The sequence below is a fragment of the Diplotaxodon limnothrissa genome, linkage group LG1, assembly GCF_057381915.1.
Source record: "Diplotaxodon limnothrissa isolate DT_005_m linkage group LG1, D_limnothrissa_male_GT1.1, whole genome shotgun sequence".
In the NCBI taxonomy this organism is placed as follows: Eukaryota; Metazoa; Chordata; class Actinopteri; order Cichliformes; family Cichlidae; genus Diplotaxodon; species Diplotaxodon limnothrissa.
In genome coordinates this window covers 25694844-25706651 of record NC_140596.1, presented here as the reverse complement: position 1 = coordinate 25706651, position 11808 = coordinate 25694844, and the positions used below count along the sequence as shown (strand labels likewise).

Below are 11808 nucleotides of genomic sequence, written 5' to 3'. Positions count from 1 at the left end.
TGCTAAACTACTATAAATGTTTTTTTACTTATTATTATATTATTTCACTAGATTATGATAGATTATAATTTTGTAGATTATAATATGTAGTAGATTTTTTAAAAAAAAGCTGTATATTAGGTTTCACATTGCCACTTACCTCACTTTATAATTTCACGTGTAACATTAAAATTATCTGTTATGGCATCAGGTGAAAGATTCCTACTTCGTGTTTAAGGTGGGCCTTTTTTGGAGTGTAATGTGCTCTGAGTGCTAATAATGATAGCAATAACGTCTTTATCAGTGAGATGCTACAAGATTGGCATACTTAGGCAGGGCAATTCTAACAAAACAATATAAATCTGCTAATGTGAGTTTGTACAGTAGACTTTACTGATAAGTAATAAATGACACAGACACCAGATTTGCATTAATAATTGTTTCATTTGGTTACTCGGGGGAAAACACATCACATTTTCACCATTCATTCAATTGTTTTATGTACACAAATAACAGGCTTATTTTAATACTTTTAAAATATTTGTACAAAATACACTGTTCTCCCTTTTATAATATGTGTTTATCTGAAGAGGCATCTGACTGCAAAACATCAGCAGATGTGCATTGTTAATTTGTGATCACTTGACAGGCTTATCGAGGGCTTGTTAATATTATTGCATGCTGAAACACCGTTATTGCATAATTCATTCCTTTTATGGGTATCGGGGTTGGAGGAGTCATACCCACACCAACTTCGCTGGGAATTCTGGGAAGGTTTGAATGAAAGTTATAATAAATATGAGTTTCATAAACCTGTAGGGGGAGGAAAACCTGAAAGAGATTAAACCCAGGCTGCTCTCTTAATATTTTTTTACTGTTCATAAGACATCTGGGGAGAATAGATTGGCAAAATCTTCTTGAAAAGAAACAGTGATTGTATATGAGAGGAAAGAGGGGATACGCTACGTCAGGCCAAGAGTGAAGTAACAGTGTCTTCAGTATAATTACAGGCAGTGATCTGCCTTTCCTGACCTGTAACACTGTTTGATCAATTGGCAACACAACCCATCATGTCAGTCACATGTGTCCACACTGACAAAAACAAGCACACACCCACATAACAGACACACACACACCTCATCCAGCTCAGATACACAGCAAAATTTCCGTATGACAAGATAGAAAACAGAGTCAAATTGTTGAGTCAAATTGTTGTCCTTATTTGACCCACCCAAAAAACAAAAACATATAATTGGATTAGTTGCTCAGCTGTTTTACAAACAGTACAGTTATTTATTTTTTTAATATATTTATATATATATTTCAAAAATGAACTTTAGAAAAGTGATAACTGGCACTGTTTGGGATCCTGTGACCATGGGGGCGAACACCCGCGAGGCTACATAAGCACATACTTGGATTCGGAAAATACAAAAGTCGTGGTTTGTAGTCGCTTGCAGAGGCTGCTGTCTACACTTCACATGCACTGTCGGAGTGAAAGACAAAAAATGCGTCCGCCTTTGCGAAAGCGTGGGACAACACAACACAGCTGGCTAGCAACAATAAATCCTGTACCTTCAATAGATGGTGAGGCGCTTCACAGCAGGTAGCTTTTCAGTGGAATGCATATAAATAAGAGTTCAAACGACAAGGTATGGAGGGAGTGGGAGGCTAACTCACAGAAACAAAAGAACCACATTATTATTAGGTAACCAGCGGGGCAACACAATCAGTCACACTCTATCCATTTCACAATTACAAACTAAGACAGGTTAAAATGTTAGTTTGTGTAATAATTAGAAGTGTATCTGAAAATAAAACATCCCTGTTAATGATCTCATTTGTGATAGCTGAAGGGGGTAGACTGGCTTTTACTTATTTTCCTGCTTACACAGGAGTGAAACAGGCCTCTGAGTTAATGTCAAGCTGTGGGGCCTTAGCCCAGCGCTGTGTGTCGGGGAAAAGTGTCTTTCCATTTCATCATTAAAGCTGCTTTTCTGACATTAATTATATTTATCCACCATAAATGGACAGTGAGTGATGAAAATTGTGTCTTATGACACAAAACAGTTGCTCTGCTGTAGTTATTAAAGCCAGTTTTGTACTGGACTACACTGTACTCAGCGTTCTCTAATATTCTGTCTCCCTTTCTGTTTGTATCAGTATAACATACAGTAGTCCACTACACTGTACAGCTGTACCTGTAAAAGGACTTGTTCTGTCACGTGCACATTTTCTGCATCTAAAGAAACTGGTTTTGAATGATGTAATTTAAAGCATAACCTGTGCGGGCAAGGGGAGGGGGAAATGCCAACCTGGGTACTGGTTACATGACGACCAAATGACAGACCAAAGCTTTAAAAACAAAACGTGGAAAACTCTTTTAAAAGGGTTTAAAATGTGGGCTAAAACTGTGTGTGGAGAGATTTTCGGTAGCTTAAATGAAGTCACTTGGACTGTGAATGGGCCCGACGATCCCTTTGTTTGTTTTTTTGTGGCTCTCCCTGAACTTGTATCCCGAAGACGCTGGGGGGAGAAGCTTGAAAGTGAAAGGTACACAGGTATAACATCACCCGCAGAGGGGATAAGCTGCAGTCATTCCTTCTCGTCTGGAGCTTCGTCCGTCAGACGGCATATGAAAGGTAACAATTTCAACAACATTTAAAATAACCGCACACAAATCAAAGAGGTAAAAGTCGCTTTCTGAAAACTGTGCTGTGAGGCTTGTTCGTCCGAAGATTTGGAGGCGATTAAAGTGCGTGCTGGTCACTGTCAGAACTGTCCAGTGAAAACCTTTGTTCTCTCGTCACGTCATGTAAAGGAGACGGTTACCTCTTCACTCATATCCCTCCTTTCCTCCACAAGTGCTCCTCTTTTTTCTCCTCTCTCTCTTCTAAAAGTGAGGTCTGTTTGTCCGAATGTGGAGCGATGCACTTTGAGAAACTGCAGGTAGGTCCATATACGCGGCTCTTGGAGTTTGGCAACGAGTCGTAAAGTTGTCATTTTCTCAAAACACGATCAGATCGGGGTGAAAGGTTGCTTTGCTTCCACAAGCGTCTTAAGGAAGTTATTTTAGACAAGGGAAATGCTTCAAAACTCAATACCAGACACAGAGCTCAGTTTCAGTGGATTTTTCTGCAGTAGAGAAAAATATGCTGGTTTTGTCCATCACAGAAACCGGATCCAGGGCTGTGGCTAGATGGAGTAGGTGGAGCTCTCAGACTGCTGGCGGATGTAGCACTGGAAACTCTTGTCTCCAATCGGATGCTCTCTGAGGACAAAGAAAAGGGAAAAAAAATGTGACTGCAGTGTTCTGAACTAGCGCCTCCACTTTGTTAAAGATACAATAAATGCATTCATCTATAACTTAACCTCCTAATACAACACAAGCAGTGCACGTACTGGCTGCCTATCTTTGTCTTCTTGAACTTGTCGCGTTTGTACTTGGTGTGCTGCTGTTCCAGCGTCTGCACGGCTGAAATGATCTGCTTCAGGGTTTTGTAGGTCTCCTGGGGGTCGTCTATGACGAAGGTGGAGTACTCCTCCTGCTCGGGGCCGTCATATACCGACTTACTGCCGCAGGCCTCTGCAGCGGGAAACGGAATGAGAGACGGAAATGTGAAAAAACACAAATGTGGGAAGTTTGAAAAAAAAAAAAAACATGCGCTTGGCATTTAACCTTGCATCTTGATCAGTTTGGTCATGTATGTGCTGAACAGAGAGTAAATCCTCTCGGTCTCTCTGTCACCATCTACATCCAGCTGGATGTTTGCCGGGAGGCCGCTGAAAAAAACGAAGCGTGCATGGAATGAGAGAGAGCGGAAACAAAGCACAGGAATGTGAAGCTGCGCAGATGTTAGCAACTTTATGTACCCGGTGCAGGGCGTACACCCGGGAGCCGTGTCTGCTGAGAGCTTGCAGCACAGCCAGTGGCCGTTGAGGTAGGCTGAGGGGTGGTAGGTGCTCAGGCGTTTGCGGTTGCACTGGCTGACTTTGGTCAGGATGTCGATCCAGTCGCGCGCCTCTACGCAGTTATTGGCCTGGATGTAGAGCGCCCGCTCTGGCTGAATGACCTGGAACATCTGAAGGAGGAGTGTGGGAAGAAAAGAGTGCAAGTTAGGTAAGAAAGTAAACACTTGTAGGAGAGATTTGGGCCCAAATGCTCAAACCCTCAAATATTTCACAAGGGCTCACAGGGGGTTCCTTACATTTTTCATTTTGAAAGACTCCTCCTCCAGCCGCTCTACAGCCAGAATGTTCTCTATGGGAATGCTGCAAAGAGCTCCCTCACCTGGTGGGAACAGGAACAACATCAGACATGGAACTGTTGAGGTAATAACAAACTGGATTGTTATGACTGTCATTGAGATGCGTAGTATGGTGTAAATACACATTTTATTTGACCTGTTCCGTCCAGCTTCTTTTCTTGTTAGGCTTTCTGCTTTGTGGCAAATTGTCGTGATAAGGAGTTGTAGTATTTTCATATGGACTTTTTTTTTTAAAGAAAAAAAATTGTTTTACTCATATCGTAAGTTTTTAATCTAACAGTTAAAAGAGACAATTGGCTACCATTTCTAAGATGTTTAATTTGTTACACTTTACACCCATGCAGATTGTTGAGATCAGTTTTAACATCAATTATAAGCTTGTGACTTCTCTTTGTAGGATGATATTTCACCTTTCTTCATTACGTAACCATTTAAAAATCAGAAAGAGATCTACATATGTGGAAGATCTAATACAAAAGATGATATTAGAAAGCACAGCTGGTTTATTCCACATCAGTTCATGAAATGAGTTCAGCCTGCCAGGCCATGTCAAGATGTTGTCTAGGTATGAATGTGAGAGTGAATGAATAGTGGTATTGTAAAGCGCTTTGAGGGGTTCCGAAAAGCGCTATATAAATGCAATCCATTATTATTATTATTAGGTAGGATGATGTTTGAGCAGCTCCCAGAAGATAATTTTAAGCTATATTTCCAAATCTCTATCTCTATTTTTATGGCCTTTATAGACTTTTATCAGCAGGATGCACTCATAGGAAGTCATATGGTTTAACAAAGGAAGTTGATAACCACCATTGTGATTCCCATTTTTCTAAGTAGTATAGCCCTCTGCTTAAGGAATTTGAAAACTGCTCATGTATGTGTGTTCAGTAACCTAATATCCTCCACATATGTTGGATGATGAGTATGCAGATTTTGTCCCATGTCCCCACCATCCTGATGATACACAATCAGGTGAGTAAACAACGTTACTGGGATCACGAGCAGATCACAAGAGCGCACCTTTCGTTCTGTGGTAGGTGAATTCGTGGTTGGTGAGACGAAACCATCTCTTCTTGAAGTTTTTCATTCCAAACCGGTTTCTCCCCTGGGCTCTCTTTATCATGAACCTGTACAAAAATGGGAAAGAAAAATACGAGATGAGCATTTTTATTTCTTCACGCCGGAAAGTGTGCTACCTAAATGTGTAAGACGAAAAGCTATTTGTAAATGCCATTTTATTCACTTAAAAGGGATCGGCTGCAGTCCTCTATTAATCATTCCAGTTACATGCTGGCAGTTATTTGAATTAACTGCTGCTGTACATGTTTTTTTTTTTTTTTAAGTACAGTACAGCTCTCATAGATCATGAGCCTATGAGTCAAAAAATGAGATGGGTCAGCAGGTAAAGGTACCAGTGTTTTTGCATATTTTACCCCAGTACCAACAAATTGTGCATAAATCACTGACTAAAACAGGATTCTAGTGATTTATTTCCAGCCTTCCATATAACCACTGATTTCTCTTTATTCCATTTCATTATGAAAATATACATGCTAGAGATGAAATGCAAGAAAAATGATGCATGACATCATCAGCACTCATTTTTTAGGGAATAAGCCAATCAATTTCTTAGTTGTTTAAAAGTTATTGTATTTTTTAAAGTTTTGTAAAACTGTGTTTACATGTCACTCTCTTTTGCGCCTTAATGCCATCAATATGATGTAAATATCCAATATAATGGATTAGATATCTTCAAGGATGTATTCTGATTTCTATAAACTGACATTCACATTCAATTAAAGGAACCAGTGGTTGCCTGTTGCTTGAAATCATTGTATTAAAATGTTTCTAATGTTTTGTGAAAGACACAATTCATTGTTAAAACATGTAAAACCACTGGTATGCTCCTTTTAAGGATAGTAAACAGCAGAAGGTTTTCATTTTTGCGTTTTAGGGGCCAAAGGTCATGTGAAATACAAAAGCACCAACACTTTCCCACAACACAATTCGAACTCTTTACTACAGAGTGAAGAACATGCTGGTCTCACACCTGCTGCAAGCTGTGTTGGAAACTCAGTTGTGTTTAGTAGCGATATGGTCACAGTCTAGACTCTAGAGTAAGGACATAAAGGGTCAGGATGGGGGCAGATATGTGATCCAAGAAATGCTCACACAGTAGTCCACCTGACAGACATGTCAGGTGGAGTCAAAACCCCTTTGTCATCAACAACTCAAATTTTAAGTCAGTCTTTACTATTTACTTGCCATTTATCAGTCAGCTAATACATTTATCAGTTATTGGTCACTATGTCTAGTAATGAATTTTAGCTGTTTGTTGTGTTTAACAACAAACTGTGTTTACTTATTTGCACTGTTAGCAAACAATTAAGTTATATTTAGCTATTTTGACTGTAAATTCATACTTTTAGTTAACAATTTCAACAACTAACCATATTTTTAGTTAATAATTTCTAACCATTTGGTCATAATTTAAGCTAACACCCAATTTAATAGCTGTTCATTATGTTTAGTGACCAATATTATCTTTTTGTTTCATGTTTATCCATACCATTAGCTAATAATTAATTTTTATTGAGCTAATTTTATAAAGTTATTGCAATTTTAAATCCGGTTTTAATTAACACTTTCATCATGAATCATTTTAGTCAAAATTTAACCATGATTCTATTTAACAGCTATTTAGTTTAGTACCAGTGTTTACCAAAAGCTGTGCTTGTTAATCTGTACCATTTAGCTAACAATTGACCTTTAGTTTAACTGTTTAGCATGCTTAACCATAAACTGTGGTAACTTCATATTGTTAGCTAGCGTTTAACTTAAACTGAGGCATTTTAACTGTAAAGCCATAGTTTTCGCTAACGATTTTAACTGCTAACCTTTTTTTTTTAAACGAATCATTCCCAACCTTTTAGTTATAGATTTAGCTATGACTCTATTTACCAGCTACGTATTGTGTTTAGTGACCAGTGTTTGACTAGAAGCTGTGCTTGTTTAACCATATAATTAGCTGACAACTAACTTTTATTGAGCTAACTTCACTATAAATCAAATTTTTAGCTAACAATTTAAATTGCTAACCACATTTTTAACGACTGACTTGACTACCTTTTTAGTCATATTTTAGCTCACTCCATTCAACAGCTATTGATTATATTTAGTGACCAATTTTAACAGTTTTTCATGTTTAATTGGAAACTTTGCCTTTTTATCTGTAATGTTAAGTCAGAGTCTTACTCAGTTGTAGCTTGCTATTTTAACTGTAAATGCATATGTATAGCTAATAAATAAAATTGCTTAATCTTAATTTTGTCATATCCAAAGTTTCATCATTTTATAGCAGTATCCGGTTGTTCAGTCTGACGTCACTAGCCGTGTCTGGACCTAAACTCCGCTGCAGGTCCATATATCAATCGATCACTATGGCATTACTGAGAGTTGAAAAACTGTCTAAAGTCTTTCATCTTTAATAAAATGATCAGCGTTCTGCTCTACCAGGTGTAACAATTGAGTTTAACATCCAGGCATCCATGAAAACGGAATTTATGACATTTAACGGAGTTAGAAGTTAGCAGGGAGTTAGCTCGCTAGCTTCTAAATACAATATAGCATGTCCTGACTGCGGGGTTTTGGAAACAAATTAAAACGTACAGCTCTGCTATCACTTCCAACATAAATGAAGACAGAAAACTAAACAGCTAGCCCAACTGAAGTTGGGCTAGCTGGTATATAATGATGTGCTACGTGACCGCTAGCGACACAGCTATGTTAGCATAATATAAACAAGCTAACTTTTTTCCACTCGATAAAAGTTAACGTGAGCGTTCTCGGTGGTCAGGAACAAATGTAATCGCATGGCAGGATGCTGTAAAAGGACCAAACTTCAGCCAGGAGAACAACTGAGATAATCCATCCATAATACGAGGTTAGTCATTCATATACTGCTGCATGGGCTGGGCTGTAGTTACATCCTAAGGTTTTAAAAACTGAGCTTAAATAAATGATTAGCGGTAATAAAAGCTGAGGGAGGTCAACAGTGATCACTGACTGTTTTAGGAGCTTTTTGAGATTAAATAGAAGAAAATACATAACATTAAACATGTTAACAACACAAAAGCCATATTAAACGCAGACTACTTTAGGCCCGGAAGTAGGATTCATCGCGTCATCACTGAACAACCGGATAGCATTTGCCAATTTATACTTTTTGCAATTATTTTAGCTAGCTATTTCCCCTTTTGACAATTACTTTGAATTATTTTTTACTATTTTACTATAAACTTTTAACTAAATGAAATATAAAATATAATTTTTGTTTTGTTTGCGTTTTAACTTTAATAAAATACACCCTCTCGTGACATACTGTACCCTTGGTTAACAATCACTGCAGTAACCCACCCCTGCGGTCACACTAAGCATGTCTGGCATTTGGAGGAACAACAAATTATGGCCATCAACACTGGTTACACTTCCTAAGTAAGCAGGCTTAAATGTGTACACTTTACTTTATACCATTACAGCCAGTGTATTCGTCGGTCTACTGCCATGTAAATGCAGAAAGATTAAAATCCAGAGCAGATAATAGTTTCAGATAGTACAACAAGACAGACCACTTGTATACAGGTCAGATATAAAGTAAAGTGCAGCAGCATCTACCACAGCGCATGATGTTGGTGGGAGAAAAAAAAATACCCGGACTGATTTAGGTGGGGACACAGTGCACAAACAGTAGGGGGGTCTCAAGGGGCAAAGCCTTTATATAGAGAATCTCTTACCTGCCCTTCGTGCCTTTTGACCCCTTCCCATCAACCCTCTTTATAGTGAGTTTTACACTCCTACGCACAGTTGCAGAAACAAAAGAGGGTGGGGATGCTGGTGAGTGAATTGCTGGCACAACTAATGTCAAATGGAAACTCTCCTCCTCTTTAATGCCTCATTAGAAACATCAGAACAGCCAACGTGTCAGCACAAAAGAATCTGTTTACTACCTCAGATGGAGCTTTTCCGGAAATGTTTACTTTAAGGAGTCAGGTATGTAAAGGCTGAATCTGCTTCACTGTAACGCAAAGGTCTAGTCTGACAGTCAGATTAGGTTAGTTTTGCATAAAGACGGGAAATGGGGGATCAGACTTATCGGCTGCACATCCATGATGTGATCTCACGTTCCACCACACCCCAAAGACGGATTGAGATCCAGGGAGGGTGGAGGGCATTTTAATATAGTTTAATACAGTGAACCCATTGTCATGTTAAAGAAACTAATGATGATTTGAGCTTCATTACATGGTCAAATATGGGCAGCAGCCTCCAGCAGTCATCAGAAGATGGTCAGATCAATGTTTGATGTATTGTGTGTTTAGAGACGCTCTTTTGCATGCCTTGATGTTGCCGTTCCATTGGCTTAAATTAGTTCTTGATTAGATATTTGCTTTAATGGACAGTTAAACTGGTATACCTAATAAAGTGGCCACTGTGGATATGACCACCTATCTAACGAAGAAGAATCTCGGAGGAGAAGTATTGGAGCTGTTTATAGTCTGCATCTTAAAAAGTTTTAGAAAGCAGGCTCCTTACCCCTCTTTGAGCATGATTGGCGTCTCAATGCTCTTTTGATCCCATTTTCCAGACGTGGAGATCAGATCCAAGAACTGTGGAGGTTAAGCGTAAGAAGGCCATCAATCAAAACGTTTATTGCTGTGGTAAAAGTCTGGGTCGGGCTCATGTGCCATCCCAGTTTTTTTATATCTGTAAAATGAATGCTTTCACATCATTTTATTCACTCATTTATTATCTGTTCATCTGTGTTTATTCTACTTGTGACACGCAAGACTAAAAGACTATTTGATCGTGTGTGTGCTGACAGGCAAAAATTCACTGAATGCAAGAAACGTGAAAGAAAATCAAAGATCAAACACTCACATTCTTCACAGCGTCTGCATATTTCTGCTCGTTGAAGTAGTCGTAAAAAGCAGCCATGTAAGACTCTTTGAAATTGGCCTTGAAGGACACAAAAAAAAGTATGTAAAGAGACAAGAGGTCAGCATTTTTGAACACTTAGACTGAAATACAAAGGAAGTCCAGCTCAGAGACAGGAACGAAAACAGAAAAACTGCACGCTGAGCTGAGAAACTCACAGATTTTGACTTGGCAAGACTCCCCAGGGTCTGGATCGTCTTAGATATGAGGGTGAGGGTTCTCGAAGTGGCAGGGTCCTGAGGGCAGGAAAGGGCGAATAAAATAAAATTCTCAAGCAGGACCAGAGCACAAAAAAGTAAAGCAGGAATGTTTAAACTTGGTTAGCTCTGAATCATGAAATAATTGCCAAAAAAAATATTTTGTTCTTTATTAAACTTTTATTACATTAATAAAAATGAATAATATTTGCTATATCTGGCTCATAAATATAAATAAATATGGCAAATAATAAATCTGTCAGCACAAATAAAAGTGTAAAGCTCCAGAAAAAGATCTGGTATCTCACTGCAAACTTTTCTGTGTTTTAATTGTTATTGTTTATCTACAACTTAGTTATTTTTGTGTACTATAAAGGCAGTGGTGGAGGTCTTTATTAGTAGGAAAGGCTGTAAAAACTATTAAAAAAAAACACAGTTAAAAGGTCCAAATCCATGCCTCCCCTTCCCATTTTCCAAAGCCGTCCAGTGGGTCAGACTGGGGTCTTTGCTGGACCGATTCTGGCCCCCAGGCCTTATTTATGACACCCCTGCACTAGGCGTTAAAGGGTTAACCATCAAACTCACCGGATGGTGCGGTCGTAGATGGAACAGGTTTGGAGAGAGGATGGCTGGAGCGAAAAAACGGAGGAAGATGAAACTGCTCACTGCTGTGTATCGGACGTCTTGGTCAACTAGAGAGCAGAAAACAGAAAGTTTTGATTAGACCTGTTCTGAAAGTCCACAACTTCACAAAAACAGGACTGATGCAGGATATCCACACAAAGAAAACATGTAAAAGCTTCTTCGTTCTGAATGAATGCAGTGCCATGTAATGGCCAACAGGAGGCAGCACAGTATAAGAGACACAGTTCATAATGTGTTACAGATGACCTTAAGGGTTGTAAAGGAGGTTTAAGTGTTTAACAGAGCATAAAAAGCCTTTCTGTTTCTGAGTGAATAGGAAAAAAAAGTGTCCTTGGACATCTTGCACATCCTTTACCATCCTTTATTTCCTGTTTCATATTAGCAGCTTTTTTCATCCCCCTCTAAGCCATTCATTCTCCAGGTTACCTTGGAAACGAGTGGCAGCAGACTCTCGCAGAGAGAAGAAGATATCACACATGACGGTGGGACAGCGAACACCAGAGGTTGTGATAACGTTGAAGATGCGGTCTACATAGTGACGAAGGTTTTCCTGAGGTGTGAAGAGCAGGAGTCAGAAAACACGCACCGGCACAAACTAACAGACTTCTTTGGTTTCTCCTTCTTACCCTGTTCGTCTCCAGGTTTTCTGACTCTTTGAGCTTGACGGGGTCGATTTCACAGGGCTTGTGTTCAGTGCAGATCTGCGGCGAGTTAGAAAAGCGTGC

The 11808-nt window shown here is 39.0% G+C and overlaps 1 protein-coding gene across 1 annotated transcript in view; it reads right to left on the bottom strand.

Moving 5' to 3' along the window:
• Positions 1-1095: 1095 nt before the first annotated feature.
• Positions 1096-11808, bottom strand: part of rasa3 (RAS p21 protein activator 3) — a 39396-nt gene continuing 28683 nt past the window's right edge. Inside the window, exons 13-24 of the mRNA XM_085355936.1 lie at positions 11710-11784; positions 11510-11633; positions 11024-11130; positions 10400-10477; positions 10185-10262; positions 9840-9913; positions 5268-5374; positions 4188-4270; positions 3853-4061; positions 3659-3762; positions 3382-3565; positions 1096-3250 (exon numbers count right to left, since the gene is read on the bottom strand). Coding sequence (XP_085212062.1) covers positions 3175-3250; positions 3382-3565; positions 3659-3762; positions 3853-4061; positions 4188-4270; positions 5268-5374; positions 9840-9913; positions 10185-10262; positions 10400-10477; positions 11024-11130; positions 11510-11633; positions 11710-11784 — 1299 coding nt within the window. The 3' untranslated portion in view covers positions 1096-3174. The remainder of the gene's footprint in view (positions 3251-3381; positions 3566-3658; positions 3763-3852; positions 4062-4187; positions 4271-5267; positions 5375-9839; positions 9914-10184; positions 10263-10399; positions 10478-11023; positions 11131-11509; positions 11634-11709; positions 11785-11808) is intronic.